The sequence below is a fragment of the Lithobates pipiens genome, unplaced genomic scaffold (genome assembly GCF_037356315.1).
Source record: "Lithobates pipiens isolate NorthernLeopardFrog02 unplaced genomic scaffold, aLitPip1_a1.2 Scaffold_16, whole genome shotgun sequence".
Classification (NCBI taxonomy): Eukaryota; Metazoa; Chordata; class Amphibia; order Anura; family Ranidae; genus Lithobates; species Lithobates pipiens.
The window spans coordinates 656820139-656837762 of record NW_027507748.1 but is presented as its reverse complement, the minus strand read 5'-3'; the positions used below and the strand labels follow the sequence as shown (position 1 = coordinate 656837762).

The window sequence follows — 17624 nt, the reverse complement described above, 5'->3', positions numbered from 1 at the left end:
AGCCTTTTGACTTTGCACCTTGTCTATGCTGCAGTTGTTTTGCCACCCATCTCTGCTCCAGAAATTCTGTTTCCCATCTTTTCTTCTGAGGTCATGCATCTTGAATCTGCTCTAGAAGTCCAGCTATTTGACCTGTTTCCAGAAGTATTGCACACTGTCTTCGTTTCAAAGGTTTTACTGCTTCGGAAGACCCAGCCTCCCCTCCAGAAGTCACGCACCATATCAAAGATCTTGCACTGTGTTGCTCCAGAAATCTTGTATCCAGTCTTTGCTTTGGAGGTCCTGTACCCTGTTTCAGCTTACAAGGTTTGGTACCAAGATCCGGCTTTTGAGGTCCAGCACCTTGATCATTCTCTACTAGTGATGGACAAACGTTTCGCCCGGCGGTCGTTTCGCGGCGAATTTCCGACATTCGCGGTCCGCACGTTCGAACGCCTTTTTCCGTCGTTCGCCGCGGCGGACTTACGTGTTTAATGTATACAAGAACTTTAACCTTTGGTGACACGTTTATCATGTGATACAGGACAGCCAATTGAGACATGACAGCACATGGACACTTGGACATTCCCCCTAACCTATAAATACACCCGATCCGGTGGCCATTTTACATTCTTTCTTCTGTTACGATAGGGACAGGTTCCTGTGTGGAGTAGGGAGAGATAAACCACTAGCTATTTGGTACACAAAAGTTCTTTTCAGGACTGGTATAGGTGTTAGGTGTTGATAGGTTTGCTGTGCTGCTGATTCTTGCAGCAGCCTGAGTGTCTTTTGTTAGTTTAGAGAAAGGGAAAGGACGGTGTATGCTACAGGGACAGCCAGATTAGTCTTTCATCATCATCATCATCATCATCATCATTAGCTGTTACTATCAAGGTCCACAAAAGAGCTGTTCCAGTAACCACTAATCGTTCTCTTTTTTTGCCAATTTGTATAGGGACAGGAAGGAAGCAGTGTTGTCAGGCAGTGAGGGTAATTTTAAAGACTTGCTGTTATTATTAGTTCCACAAAGGTTCTTTTCAGGACTGGTATCAGTGGTACAGTAATAGGCTTGTACATGTATAATATTCTTTCTTCCAAATATAGAAAGGATATTATACTTGACTGCTGCCCTTCTGCTGCAGTCTGCTAAACATTCACAACTCACTTGTTCCACAAAAGTTCTTATAAGGACTGGTAACTTGGTATAGGGTGCTACGGTACATAGGCTTGAGTGCGGTACAGTCTGCTGTTCTGTAAGGACCGCTATCGGTCCACAATAGATAGGGTTGACGTGCACCACTGCTGACCGCTGCCCTATACTGCAGCAGTCCTTCAGCGGTATAGGGACTGACGTACAGTCTGCTAATCACTAACACACAACCTGCTTGTTCCACAAAAGTTCTTATAAGGACTGGTAACTTGGTATAGGGTGCTACGGTACATAGGCTTGAGTGCGGTACAGTCTGCTGTTCTGTAAGGACCGCTATCGGTCCACAATAGATAGGGTTGACGTGCACCACTGCTGACCGCTGCCCTATACTGCAGCAGTCCTTCAGCGGTATAGGGACTGACGTACAGTCTGCTAAACACTAATACACAACCTGCTTGGTCCACAAAAGTTCTTATAAGGACTGGTAACTTGGTATAGGGTGCTACGGTACATAGGCTTGAGTGCGGTACAGTCTGCTGTTCTGTAAGGACCGCTATCGGTCCACAATAGATAGGGTTGACGTGCACCACTGCTGACCGCTGCCCTATACTGCAGCAGTCCTTCAGCGGTATAGGGACTGACGTACAGTCTGCTAAACACTAATACACAACCTGCTTGGTCCACAAAAGTTCTTATAAGGACTGGTAACTTGGTATAGGGTGCTACGGTACATAGGCTTGAGTGCGGTACAGTCTGCTGTTCTGTAAGGACCGCTATCGGTCCACAATAGATAGGGTTGACGTGCACCACTGCTGACCGCTCACCTATACTGCAGCAGTCCTTCAGCGGTATAGGGACTGACGTACAGTCTGCTAATCACTAACACACAACCTGCTTGTTCCACAAAAGTTCTTATAAGGACTGGTAACTTGGTATAGGGTGCTACGGTACATAGGCTTGAGTGCGGTACAGTCTGCTGTTCTGTAAGGACCGCTATCGGTCCACAATAGATAGGGTTGACGTGCACCACTGCTGACCGCTGCCCTATACTGCAGCAGTCCTTCAGCGGTATAGGGACTGACGTACAGTCTGCTAAACACTAATACACAACCTGCTTGGTCCACAAAAGTTCTTATAAGGACTGGTAACTTGGTATAGGGTGCTACGGTACATAGGCTTGAGTGCGGTACAGTCTGCTGTTCTGTAAGGACCGCTATAGGTCCACAATAGATAGGGTTGACGTGCACCACTGCTGACCGCTCACCTATACTGCAGCAGTCCTTCAGCGGTATAGGGACTGACGTACAGTCTGCTAATCACTAACACACAACCTGCTTGTTCCACAAAAGTTCTTATAAGGACTGGTAACTTGGTATAGGGTGCTACGGTACATAGGCTTGAGTGCGGTACAGTCTGCTGTTCTGTAAGGACCGCTATCGGTCCACAATAGATAGGGTTGACGTGCACCACTGCTGACCGCTGCCCTATACTGCAGCAGTCCTTCAGCGGTATAGGGACTGACGTACAGTCTGCTAAACACTAATACACAACCTGCTTGGTCCACAAAAGTTCTTATAAGGACTGGTAACTTGGTATAGGGTGCTACGGTACATAGGCTTGAGTGCGGTACAGTCTGCTGTTCTGTAAGGACCGCTATCGGTCCACAATAGATAGGGTTGACGTGCACCACTGCTGACCGCTGCCCTATACTGCAGCAGTCCTTCATCGGTATAGGGACTAAGAGTTTTGTCACAGGGTCATTTAAAAAATGACAGGCAGAGGAAGAGGCAGGCCCTTCCGCAGGGGTGGTAGGGGTAGGGCAGGAGCAACAGGCTTGAGCCAAAGTGGGAAGTTGCAGAAGGTGCGTTCAATTACTTTAAAGGATGCACCAGACTTGGTTGAGTGGCTCGCTCAGCCTTACTCTTCTGCACCCTCCTCATCCTCTCGATCTGCACCCTCTTCTTCACTCTCTGCTATGTGCACCCCCAAAGACACTACCACCAACAACACGACCACCACCACCACCACCACATACCTTCCGCTTGAGTCACTGGAATTATTTTCCGATCCATATCAAGAGGACATTTCTGATGCGCAGCCACTCTTGGTATTGGATCAGGAAGAGGAGGTAGCAACAAGCGCTACTCAGCAGTCTGACGCCAGTACCCAGATCAGCCCAAGGAGGAGGTTGGTCCCCGGTGTTGCTGCCTACTCCGAGATCTCTACTTATAGCGGTGGGGAAGGTGACGTTGATGATGACGTGTCTAGTGATGTCACGTGGGTGCCCACAAGAGAGGAAGAGGAGGGGAGTTCAGAGGGAGATATGGACCAGCAGATAGGGAGGAGAAGCAGCAATGACTTACATTGCACAGCAGGGACAAAGCAGACTGCAAATGTATCAGGAGCGAGTCATCGACCATGTACGGTCACATCTGGCGCTCCCAGGACACCGGCACATGGCTCCGCAGTGTGGGCTTTTTTTAACGTGTCCGCTGCTGACAATAGCGTTGCCATCTGCAATCTTTGCAGTCAACGCGTTAGTCGCGGTAAGCCCAATACTCACCTAGGGACGACCGCCTTAAGAAGGCACATGAGCAGCCATCACCGAGCCCAGTGGGAGCAACGGAACACACAAAGCCACACTGCAGGCTCTCACCGTCCAGCCTCGTCTTCTACTTCTCCTTCTCCTCTCTCCTCACAATTGTCCTCCACTCCACCTTCCATCACGCCAAGCTCACATTTTTCTGCAAAAAGGCAGGCTTCCGTGGGCCTAATGTTTGAGCGTAAAAAAATGATGACGCCGGATAACCCTCTTGCCCAACGGTTGGCGGCTGGCTTGTCAGAACTCATAGCCCGCCAACTACTGCCATATAAACTGGTGGACTCGGAGGCCTTTCGCAAATTTGTGGCCATTGGAACACCACAATGGAAGGTCCCAGGAAGGAAGTATTTCTCAGAGAAGGGCATCCCAGAGCTATATGGCCATGTTCAGCGGCAAGTGAATGTATCTCTGGCACACAGTGTCGGTGCCAAGATACATCTGACCACAGACACGTGGTCTAGCAAACACGGGCAGGGAAGGTATATCAGTTTTACTGCCCACTGGGTGAACCTTCTGACGGCCGTCAAGCATGTAACCCGTGGCACCCGTGTAGATTTGGTTTTACCGCCACGGATTGCATGCAGGCCTGACTCTTCTTCTCCTCCTCCTACTCCATCCTCCTCCCTCTCCTCCTCAGCTGCCTCCTCCTTTTCCGCTGCTAGCGTCTCTTCCACTGCACCGCCCAAGCTCCCCAGAACCTATTCCACATGCCAGGTGAGACGTTGCCATGCCATGCTGCGTCTGTTGTGCCTGGAAGCAAAGAGCCACACTGGCCCGGCACTCCTTTCAGCTTTGCGTTCACAGGCAGATGAGTGGCTAACACCGCTCAATTTGACAGTTGGTAAAGTGGTGTGTGACAACGGTGCCAATCTGCTTAGCGCATTGAAACAGGGCAAAATCACGCACGTGCCGTGCATGGCACACGTCTTAAACTTGGTCGTGCAGCGATTCCTTGTCAAATACCCTGGGGTCCAGGACATCTTGCGGCAGGCAAGGAAAATCTCGGCCCATTTCAGAAGATCTTACACGGCCATGGCTCGCCTTGCTGACATTCAGCGGCGACACCATCTGCCGGTCAGACGTCTTATTTGCGATTGCCCGACGCGATGGAACTCAACCTTCTATATGCTTGATAGGCTGCTCCAGCAGAAACGTGCAGTTAACGTCTACCTGTATGAACTCTGCGAAAGAAACGGTTCTGGGGAGCTGGGTTTTTTTTCACCGCGCCAGTGGCTGCTCATGCGCGACACATGCAGACTTCTGCGGCCATTTGAGGAGATCACCAAACTGGTCAGTCGCAGCCATGGCGCCATCAGTGACATGGTACCTTATGCCTTCTTTCTGGAGCGTGCATTGCGTCGTGTCATTGATCAGGCTGTGGAGGAGCAGGAGCGGGAAGATGAGGAAGTCGCAATGCTGGATGAATTCCCAGGGGGGGCTACTCTATCTGAGACAAGTCAACAACAGGAGTCTGATGAGGAGTCAGAGGAGGATGGTGCCGGGGCGGATGAGCAGGAGCAAGAAGAGCATGCTTTAAACCTTTCTGGGATCCCTGTTGTGCGAGGATGGGGAGAGGAGAATGAAGAGGACGACATTATCCTGGATGATGAGCAGGAGCCAGGCCACCACACCGCTTCCACTTTAGTGCAAATGGGGGCCTTCATGCTCCAGTGTTTTAATAGGGACCCCCGTATAAAAAGCATGAGGGTCAAGGACCAGTACTGGGTGGCAACGTACTTAGACCCCCGGTACAAACACAAAATGGCGGAAATGTTACCGCCGTCGCAGAGGGCTGTCAGAATGCAGCACTTCCAGGCCTTGCTTCGAGAAATGCTGCATTCTGCTTTTGCGTGCGCTGGCAGAGGAGCAATTCCCACTCCCAGAGAAGGATTTGCGGGTACCAATCCAACAGCGCCTGCAAGAAGAGGCCGGTTTGAAGATGTGTTGGTGACTTCGGATATGAGGTCATTCTTTCAGCCGACCCATCGACAGGTGTCATCCGGATCCAGCATCAGGGAACGCCTAGACCGTCAGGTGTCCGACTACATTGGGTTAACGGCCGATGTGGACGCTCTGAGGAGTGATGAACCCCTAGACTACTGGGTGGGCAGGCTTGACCTCTGGCCAGAGCTTGCCCAATTTGCAATCGAACTGTTGGCTTGCCCCTCATCCAGTGTCCTGTCCGAAAGGACGTTCAGCGCAGCAGGGGGGATTGTGACCGATAAGCGTACTCGCCTAGCTCACCACAGTGTTAACTACCTCACATTTCTAAAAATGAATGAGGCATGGATCTCGGAGGAATTCAACACATGTGACCAGTAGACCATGTATATGTCTATAAACTATTTTTTTAATCAAGCACACAGACCTTCTTAATTCATTTGGCTCACTTCCTTGACCCAAAAAAGCACACCGTACTATATGCCCCTACCCTCCTCTTTGAAGAGGTTGAGCGGTGTCATATTTCTACTGGGGCTGCTTATGATATCCCTGTGCTGTGCTGACTTCCTCCTGGGGGTTCTTATTATGAAGGGATCACACTATCCCTGTGCTGTGCTGACTTCCTCCTGGGGGTTCTTATTATGAGGGGATCACACCATCCCTGTGCTGTGCTGACTTCCTCCTGGGGCTGCTTACGGTGCTGCTGTCAGTGCTGTATGTCACGGTGCTGCTGTCAGCGCTGTATGTCACGGTGCTGCTGTCAGCGCTGTATGTCACGGTGCTGCTGTCAGCGCTGTATGTCACGGTGCTGCTGTCAGCGCTGTATGTCACGGTGCTGCTGTCAGCGCTGTATGTCACGGTGCTGCTGTCAGCGCTGTATGTCACGGTGCTGCTGTCAGCGCTGTATGTCACGGTGCTGCTGTCAGCGCTGTATGTCACGGTGCTGCTGTCAGCGCTGTATGTCACGGTGCTGCTGTCAGTGCTCTGTATTACGGTGCTGCTGTCAGATGCCTCTATCACGGTGCATGTGTCATTCCGGTATGTCACGCTGCTGGTGATCATCTCCTGCACCCTCTTCTTTGCCTACCCTGGTCCCTGACCTTCCCTCTCCTCCATTGCCTTCATTAGCTCCATAGTCCTGAATTGTTAGAACAATTTCCCAAATAAAATAAAAATGCTTGTAGTTATCGATCCCAAATTCACCTCATACATGTATTATGTCATTGTCCAGATGGTGGGACTACGTTTTACCCCCTAATAATTACCACGTGGCCGCAAATTCGACATGAAGGTTTGCAAAGTTCGCCTCCCATTGAAGTCAATGGGGCCCGCGGCGAACGTTCGGTTTCGCGAACGTTTGGGTCCGTTCGCATTTCGCTTTCGCGAAACGTCCCGTCGGAAGTTCGTCCATCACTATTCTCTACATGCTGCCCAGCCTAAAGTCTGTGGTCTTCTCTTGTCCAACCTGACTGCTGACTCTCCCCCTGCTGTCCAGCCTGACTCCACGGACTCTCTGATTGTGATTTGGGTATAAAATACAATTGCAGCTCTATATTCAATAGGCTTTGGTTCACGCGCTTTGGTTCACACCAGAACATCTCGAACAGGCAAAAAGTTCTACTGAAAATGCAAACTCTATTAACCACTTTCAGACCGGACCAATTTGCTGGTCAAAGACCAGACCACTTTTTGCGATTCGGCACTGCGTCGCATTAACTGACGATTGCGCGGTCGTGCGACGTGGCTCCCAAACAAAATTTACGTCCTTTTTTTCCCACAAGTAGAGCTTTCTTTTGGTGGTATTTGATCACCCCTACGGTTTTTATTTTTTGCGCTATAAACAAAAATAGAGCGACAATTTTGAAAAAAACGCATTATTTTTTACTTTTTGTCATAATAAATATCCCCCAAAAATATATAAAAAAACATTTTTTTCCCTCAGTTTAGGCCGATACGTATTCTTCTACATATTTTTGGTAAAAAAAAACGCAATAAGCGATTATTGATTGGTTTGCGCAAAAGTTATAGCATTTACAAAATAGGGATAGTTTTATAGCATTTTTATTAATAATTTTTTTTTTTTTTTTTTTTTACTAGTAATGGCGGCTATCAGCGATTTTTATTGTGACTGCGACATTGTGGGGGACCCATCAGACATTTTTGACACATTTTTGGGACCATTGTCATTTATACAGTAATCACTGCTATATAAATGCAGTGATTCCTGTGTAAATGACACTGGCAGTGAAGGGGTTAACCAGTGGGTGGCAGTGTAGGGGTTAAGTGTTCCTAGGGGTGTGTTACTAACTGTGGGGGGGTTGGGCTTTCATTTAGTGAACACTGATCTCTGCTCCAATCATATGGAGCAGAGATCAGCGTCACTAGTTGCTAGGCAGAATGGAGAAATGCTGTTTACTCGGCATTTCCTCCATTCGGCCTCTCCGTGAGACGATCGCGGGGATGCCCGCGGCGATCGAGTCCGCGGGTCCCGCGACCGGACTCACGGGGGTCCCGACCAGCGCGGGACCGCGCCGCCGCCGGCGCGCTCCCGATGGCAGGGCGGCATTCAATATTGGACGTACCTGTACGCCAATATGCCTGCCCGTGCCATTCTGTCGACGTACATCGTCGTGCGCTGGTCGGGAAGTGGTTAAAGTCTATGGGACATGAACATGAAAAATCAAAAGGCCTGGTTTTAAAGGATTATATGCAAGTTATTGCCATAAAAATTGTATAGGGACCAGGGTAATGCCCCAGGGGATACGTATCAATGCAAAAAAGTTTTTAAAATTATTGTTTTTAAAGGAGCACTGATTTTATTTATGCTTAAAGTGAAAGAATAAAAATGAAATATTCCTTTAAATATCTTGCTCAGGGCAGTAATGTATTGCTGGCTCCTGGCAAAATCCATACCAGACAAGCAAGTGCCCCCCCCGAACCATGTTAGGCCACATGTCCTCAACATGGGGGTGTGGGTTCTTTGGGATGGAGGGTCCCCACCCCAAAGCACCTTGTCCCCATGTTGATGGGGCAAGGGCCTCTTCTCAACAAGCATTGACTGTGGTTGTCGGGGTCTGCAGGTGGGGGGCTTATCGGAATATGGGACCCCCAGATCCCAGTCAAAATAAAAATTCACAGAAAAAGTGTCAAAATGTAAGTCCTTTATTAAAATAGAAAAATAAATAGTCCCTTGATGTAATCCACCGCCAATCACACCACCCGCTGACCCGAAAACTAGAAAAATAAAAGCCCTGCTGTCATCATTTCAGAGGCCACTGGCCATCTGCCTACCCTCTGCTCTTGACAGCACTTTTATAGGTGGGGCCACATGACATCATGTGATGTCAGAAGGGTGCAGTGCTACCGGGTGACGTAGGCGGGTTGCCCTGCCCCTTGCCTATAAAAGAACTGTCAAAAGTAGAGAGGAGGCAGATGGCCGGAGGCCTCCAACAACGGGCTTTTTTTTCCTCTTGGTCGGCGGGTGGCGCGGATTAGATGTTTGTATTTTTTTTAATAAAGAACTTGTCAAAACTGTTTACTATTTTTCTTTTTGACACTCTTTTGGTGAATGGGTAGGGGTACGATGTACCCGATACCCATTCACAAAGTGGGATGGGATCTGTGAGCTCCCTTATTAAAAGGGGCTTCCAGATTCTTATAAGCTTCCATCTTGCAGACCCTGACAACCATAGCCCATTGTTGTCAGGAAGAGGCCCTTGTCCCTCAAAGCACCCTCCTCATGTTGAGGGCAAGCAACCTGGTATGGTTCAGGAGGGGGGTACTCGCTCGCCCTCCCTTTCCTGGCCTGTCAGGCTGCATGCTCGGATAAGGGTCTGGTATGGATTTTGGGGGGGGGACCCCACACCGTTATTCTTTTAATTTTGGCATGGCGTTCTCCTTAAAATATATTCCGTACCCAAAGGGCCTGGTATGGATTTTGTCCTCAGGGCCCAGTAACAGGCCAGGTTTAATGTATTACCTTGGGGAGAGGCAGAATAGAATACTGCAATCACTGAGCATTAAATGATATCACCTATGATGTATTTCAGTTATCTGGAAAACCTGTCCAATTAGTGGGCCTTGAGGACAGGGTTGAGGACTACTGTCCTAGGGAGGTGTTTCTAACTGTGGGTAGTGTAGTGACTGGAAGTAGAGAGACATCGCCATTTCTAATCACTAGAAATGGCAGATCTCTCTCATTTCCCTGACAAAACTAGAATTTGTCTGTTTACATTAACAGATCCCGCAGTGCATTATGGGTTGCTCCTCAATGGCCGGACATCCCGTGAGCACCCCATTAGTTCGTTTTTTCATAGAACAAATGTCCATCAAGCCCATCGCTAATATCCAATAAAACTTTAATATTTTTCCCCAAGTAAAGGTGCCACTGCATTCTAGTATATTTTAGAATTTAAATAATGTAACCCAACAGATAAAATTGTCAATATCATTACTCTGAAAATAATGATGTACAATAATCTACAACAGAGGCATGAATATTGTCCATTTTGATTCCATTTTGGCCTGTCCCAGTATCTGATTTCTATTTGATTTGACCTTACTTTCAGCATATTGAACTGGTACCCACATACAGTATCAAAGCTGACACAATTTAATAAGATAGTTAGGGGCATGTGGTAGATAGATACACATATAACATGCAGTTTACTGTAGCACATACTAACAATGAAAGGTTTAGTTTGGAAAAAAATAATGACTAAAAATACCTTGCTGTAAATCAGAATGCTCTACTGTTTAAAGTATTATATACTGTATGTGGTCATTAGGTAACAGAGTAAAATGTGCAATGTTAGTTATGAAGCATGAAAGAGTGGGATGCTGTAGTGAAATCTTACCAATAGGACTCATTAGTGCAACTCAGAGTTTTCTGATCATTGTGAAACTATTATGAATGCAACCAATCAGATAGAGCAAACTTCCCTAAACTATGAACCTTGCTAGAAGATAAATTCTTAGGAACAAAGAGCATGGAGGAGAGATTGGTTAGCTTTAAGAAAATATTAAATAAGGGCATTAGCCAGTGCATTCTAATGGGAAATAAATTTAAAAGAGCAAACAAAAGTCCTAGATGGCTTAACTCCAATGTAAAAATACATATAAAAGCAACGGAGAAGGCCTTCAAAAAATACAAGGCTGAGGGATCATCATCAGCATTCAGACTTTAGAAAGAATGCAACAAGAAATGTAAAGGTGCAATTAGGGCGGCTAAGATAGAACACAAAAGACACATAGTGGAGGAGAGCAAAAAAAATTCCAAGAAATTCTTTAAGTATTTAAACAGTAAAAAAGGGTAGGCAGACCATATTGGCCCCATAAAGAATGAGGAAGGAAATCTGATTACAAAGGATGGGGAGATGGTGGAGGCATTAAATTTAATGCCACCCTGCCATTGTGAGAGCGCCGCCGCCGGCGCACTCGCATGCCAGTCGGGACCCCCGTGAGTCCGGTTGTGGGTCCCGCGGACTTGATCACCGCGGGCATACCCGCGATCGTCTCACGGGACGGCTGAACTGAGAAATGCCGTTGTAAACAGCATTTCCCCGTTCTGCCTAGCAACTAGTGACGCTGATCTCTGCTCCATGTGATTGGATCAGAGATCAGTGTTCTCTAAATTAAAGCCCAGCCCCCCACAGTTAGTAACACACCCCTAGGAACACTTAACCCCTACACTGCCACCCACTGGTTAACCCCTTCACTGCCAGTGTCATTTACACAGGAATCACTGCATTTATATAGCAGTGATTGCTGTATAAATGACAATGGTCCCAAAAATGTGTCAAAAATGTCTGATGTGTCTGCCATAATGTCGCAGTCACAATAAAAATTGCTGATCGCCACCATTACTAGTAAAAAAAAAATTATTAATAAAAATGCCATAAAACTATCCCCTATTTTGTAAACGCTATAACTTTTGCGCAAACCAATCAATAATCGCTTATTGTGATTTTTTTTACCAAAAATATGTAGAAGAATACGTATCGGCCTAAACTGAGGGAAAAAATGTTTTTTTATATATTTTTGGGGGATATTTATTATAACAAAAGGTAAAAAATAATGCATTTTTTTCAAAATTGTCGCTCTATTTTTGTTTATAGCGCAAAAAATAAAAACCGCAGAGATGAAATACCACCAAAAGAAAGCTCTATTTGTGGGAAAAAAAGGACGCCAATTTTGTTTGGGAGCCACGTCGCATGACTGCGCAATTGTCAGTTAAAGCGACGCAGTGCCGATTCGCAAAAAGTAGTCTGGTCTTTGACCAGCAAAATGGTCCGGGGCTGAAGTGGTTAATATGTAAGCTCTTGGAGGGGATGATAAGGGAATATATACAAGATTTTAGAAATGAAACTGGTATCATTAGCAGTAATCAGCATGGATTCATGAAGAATTGTTCTTACCAAACCAATCTATTAGCCTTCTATGAAGAAGTGAGCTGCCGTCTAGATAAAGGAAGGCCAGTAGACGTAGTGTATCTGGATTTTGCAAAAAGCATTTGACACAGTTCCTCATAAATGTTTACTGTACAAAGTTAGGTCTGTTGACATGGACCGTAGGGTGAGTACATTGATAACTGGCTACTAGGGATGAGCCGAACACCCCCCCGGTTCGGTTCGCACCAGAACCTGCGAATGGACCGAAAGTTCTCACGAACGTTAGAACCCTATTAATTACAATGGACTCAAATGTTCGAAATCTAAAGTGCTAATTATAACGGCCAATATGCATGTTATTGTCCTAAAAAGGGTTTGTGGACCCGGGACCTGCCCCAGGGAACATGTACCAATGCAAAAAGAAGTTTTAAAAACTGACGTTTTTTTCTGGAGCAGTCATTTTAATGATTCATAAAGTGAAAAAAAAGAGAAATATTACTTTAAATATCGTACCTGGGTGGTGTCTAAAGTATGCCTGGGAAGTGGCACGTGTTTGCCATGTTTAGAACAGTCCCTGCACAAAATGACATTTGTAAAGGAAAAAAGCCATTTAAAACTGCTTGCGTCTATTAAAGCATTAATTAAGTAATTATTAAGTAATGTCTTGTCCTGGCAATATGGAGGAAAATCTTTGAGAAAAATGGCATGGCTACCCCATCACCCCCCTACCCCAGCCCATTACCAGCCCCTTTCGGTCTTGTATGGATATTAAGGGGAACCCCGCACCCAAAATATGTTATGTTAATGTTAGGCAGATGGCTGTGTTGCACAAATGAACTACACAACACCAGTAACGAGGGGGTAGATTCAGGTGTATGCTGTGCAGGAGGCACACTACACTAACTGAATATTAGGCAGATGCCTGTGTTGCACAAATCAACTACACAACACCAGCAATGGGTGGGGGGGGGGGGGTAGAATCAGGTGTATGCTGTGAAGGAGGCACACTACACCCACTGTAACAGCGCTCGGTTAGGAAGCAAAGCAAAGCTGACACTGTCCCTGCCTATCCTGCTCTCTCCCTGAACACTACACTTACTGTAACAGTGCTATCTAAAGAAGTAAAGCACAGCTGACACTGTCCCTGCCTATCCTTCTCTCTATGAACACCGCAACACACTAAACAAGGCCGCTGTGCTGGCGGCCTTATATAGTGTGGGGCATGTACTAAACCCCCTGAGCTATAATTAGCCACAGGCATCCAACCTGTGGCCAATTATGGCTCTCCTCGCTGCCGGCGCTGTGATTGGCCAAACATGCGGGGTCACAGTGCATGCCTGGCCAATCATCAGCCAGCAATGCACTGCGACTGGCGCAGTGCATCGTGGGCCGTTCGTATCACACACATTTGATGCGAACAGCCCACAAAGTTCTGTTTTCGATGAACGGCCGATGTTCGATTCGAACATGGGTTCGAATCGAACACTGGGCTCATTCCTACTGGCTACAAGGCCAAGTTAAGAGGGTGGTGATAAGTGGTCAGGGGTGGAATGTAGGATCCCCCAGGGTTCTGTGCTGGGACCAATCCTATTTAATTTGTTCATAAACAACCTGGCGGATGGAGTTTAACACAGTTTAACAGTTTAACAGTTTAATCTCTGTATTTACAGACGATACTAAGCAATAAGTTCTCCGCAAGATGTGGTAACCTAGCAAGAAGATCTGAACAAATGAATGGGGTGGGCAACTACATGGCAAATGAGGTTTAATGTTGAAAAATGTAAAATAATGCATTTGGGTGGCAAAACTATGAATGCAATGTACTCACTGGGGGGAGAACCTCTGGGGAAAGCAAGAATGGAAAAGGGCCTGGGGGTTCTAGTAGATGATAGGCTCAGCAATGGCAAATCCCAAGCTGCTGCTAACAAAGCAAACAGAATATTGGCCTGCTTTAAAAAGGGGATTAACTCCAGAGATAAAATGATAATTCTCCCACTCTACAAGGCTCTGGTCTGGACGCACCTGGAATATGCTGTCCAGTTCTGGGCACCAGTCCTCAGGAAGGATGTAGTGGAAATGGAGCGAGTACAAAGAAGGGCAACAAAGCCAATAAAGAGGCTGGAGGATATTAGTTATGAAGAAAAGTTACGAGCACTGAACTTATTCTCTCTGGAGAAAAGATGCTTGAGCGCGGATATGATTTTAATTTACAAATACCATACTGGTGACCCCACAATATGGAAAAACATATCCGTGGTAGGGAGTTTAATAAGACACGTGGCCGCTCATTAAAATTAGAAGAAAAGAGGTTTAACCTTAAACTACTTAGAGGGTTCTTTACTGTAAGATCGGAAAAGATGTAGACTTCCCTTCCACAGGCGGTGGTCTCAGCGAGGAGCATCGATAGTTTCAAAAAACTATTAAATAAGCACCCGAACAACCGCAACATACAGGGATATACAATGTAATACTGACATATAATCATATACATAGGTTGGACTTGATGGGCTTTGACAAAATGACATAAGCTGGCATCCAACTAGCACTGTGCAGCCAGGTCTTAAGAAGATTTCTGGCTGAACAGCTACAAGTTTTGTGACTTCTCACTGTTCATTGTTGTTAGACAGATATCAGTCTGTCCTTGGTCAGCCTTAGCTTAGATCACATCATAAGGTCACGTTAATGAAAAACAATATCTAGCCCACCTCTGGAGCCTCCTAACCAAAACTACTGTAAATTCAAACCCCAAAACAAATGCTTACTTAAAAATAACAGCCATGGCTTAAATTGTCTTCTGTGCTGGCCACACCTGCACAGTGGGTTCCCCTTCACTTGAATGGGGCCGTATGCCAAGCATCGCTAACTGCAGAGTATGACCCCATTTAGGCTTCTGAGGGTATACTGCAAAACCAGCTCTGAAGAGGTTTTCAACTCAGAGAAGGCAAACGCTGGACGATGCCACAGCTGTCTTGGTGAAGTAGGCAGGGAACTAGGAAGGAGGTTTCTAGATTTGTTTAGGGTAGGGAGCTAGGAAAGTCAGAATGGTACAATATATATTTTTTTAAATAACCTGTGCTTTAAAAGCTTCTATTTAAGTATGTACATATCATTTGAAGTAACATTTATATCTTTTTACTCTTTTTTTTCCCCTCAGAAATCACCTATAGTTGGGTTTTAAATGAGTACCCTTCATTTGTGGTTGAAGACAGTCGACGTTTTATCTCACAAGAGACAGGAAATCTGTATATCTCTAAAGCACAAGCTTCAGATGTTGGAAGCTATATCTGTCATGTAAAAAATATTCTGACTAACACCAGAGTTATGAGTCCACCAACACCACTAACATTACGCAATGATGGTAAGTGCTTATTATTCTCTAAATAGGAATCCTGATTATTTTTCTTCAGTGTCATTTCAATGTTTCAATAGTAAAAGTCCTGTTACTATGATGTTCTTTCATCTTCTTAGTAACAAATAAAATGTAATGCCTCAGATAATGTTAAACATTAAGGTAGGGATTGGTATCATCATACTGATTACGTTGATAGAAAGAAGTGGGTTAACATGGACTACTCCAATAGAATACCATGCAACACCTGTGGTGTTATAGGACTATCTTGATACCCAGTAATTGGAAACAAGTATAATAAAAATACAATAAAGTTTATTAGACGAATATATAAAAAAAAAAATTATCATTACAACAAGCCGAAGATTGCTGTAACATGATTACATAATTAGTTAAGATTTGTACAAAAGTCTACACCCCCTCATGTAGGAGTGAGGGAACTGATGCAGATGCAGATGATATCCTCTACTAGTTTTGCAACAAGGTCGCTTCTTCAGGAGGTGTCAAAAAGCATCTAGGGATAGATAACTACAGTCTCATAGTTTGCTGCAACATATTGACAATGCTGACAGAGAACACTAATTAAATAGAGTAGATTACAGAATGACAGCACAACTTACCACTAATGTCCCCAGCGGAAGCCAAAAAATGAGGGGCACGAGTGGCACCTCTAACGGGTGTCACACCTGGGGTGGACACGGGTGGCAGTGAATGTAGAGAGGGCTGTAAATAACAAGGTGGGTATAATTAACACATTATGTCTACCAGGACATACAGTGTGATAATGTGGCTTAGTCTCATAAGGGTTCATCATCATAATTAAATGGTCCAGGAGTGAGAAGCATAAGAAATGGCAAGAAAAAAGAAATGTATGATGATGAACCTTTATGAGCCTAAGCCACATTATCACACTGTATGTCCTGTGTTAATTATACCCACCTTGTTATTAACAGCCCTCTCTACATTCCCTGTCTCCCGTGTCCGCCCTGGGTGTGACACCCATTATAGGTGCCACTCGTGCCCCTCATTTTTTGGCTTCCACTGGGGACATTGGTGGTAAGTTGTGCTGTCATTCTGTAATCTAATCCATTTAATTAGTGTTCTCTGTCAGCATTGTCAATATTACTTACTGTGATTACTGTGTAAATGTCACTGGCAGGGAAGGGGTTAACACTAGGGGGCGATCAAGGGGTTAAATGTGTGTTCCCTCACTGTGTTCTAACTGTATGGGGATGGGAGTGACTAGGAGAGGAGCCACATTGTTTGTTCCTACGTAGTAGGAACAAAAAATATGGCTCCTCTCCTCTGACAGCACAGGGATTTGTGTGTTTACACTGCCCGCAGGCCACACGTATCGGGTCCCGTGCCATGCAGCGGGCACACGCGCCTTTTGGTGGCCAAAATCAGGTAGGACGTACCCGTACAAGATTTCACCCAGAGGAGCCATTCTGTTACAGTATATCTGCGTGAGCCTGTTGGGAACTGGTTAAGACTAGGTTCACATCTGTGAATGTTGAGAGTACTTTCCTGACAAGCATAGAATCATTCTGCCCTTTAGTAGATGCATGGCAGTGCCCTTAACTGTTCATGGTACCCCTACCCATTTGCAAGCGCACACAGTCTTTGGTGAGGCCTATTTTTTGGAAGATATGCAGGGATTTGGATTGTGTGAGGAATATTTTTCATTGATAGACCTCAAGGGCTAACCATTTAGTAAGCGCATAAAGGTAGGATTGTGTAGAATGTCTGATTGACAATAAATGATGGCTTCACAATTTTCTACAATCCTATTCAATCCTTTTTTGATCCAAGAATGAAATGACCTTGACTTGACCTTTAATCCCTAAATGGTATAATGGTCTAGTCTATGTCCATTCATCGTGATTCATTGGACAGGTCAGAGAGACAGATTTATGAGGTTCACCAATCACTTCATATACCGGTATATTTCCATCTATGAAAATAAAGAGTGATATTAAATCTTCATGTCACATTCTGCTGGATTGTATGACTTTAGCTGCTATCAGTCTTTTACTTCTTTTCCTATATATCTCAAAGGAAAACTTATCTTCATTGATACCGAACAAATTAAATAAAAACATCAAAAAATACCTTGGCTGGTTCCTCAGTAAAATGAATATCTCGTTTGTTAGAATGTCCTTGACAATCATTCATTTCCTACAATTCAATTTCATTTGGCGGAAGCCTATAAAA

The 17624-nt window shown here is 45.5% G+C and overlaps 1 protein-coding gene across 1 annotated transcript in view; it reads left to right on the top strand.

Annotated features, from left to right (window-relative positions):
• Window positions 1-17624, top strand: part of CNTN5 (contactin 5) — a 780450-nt gene that overhangs the window by 204897 nt on the left and 557929 nt on the right. The window contains exon 5 of the mRNA XM_077484405.1: window positions 15216-15419. Within this exon, the coding sequence (XP_077340531.1) occupies window positions 15216-15419 (204 nt within the window). The remainder of the gene's footprint in view (window positions 1-15215; window positions 15420-17624) is intronic.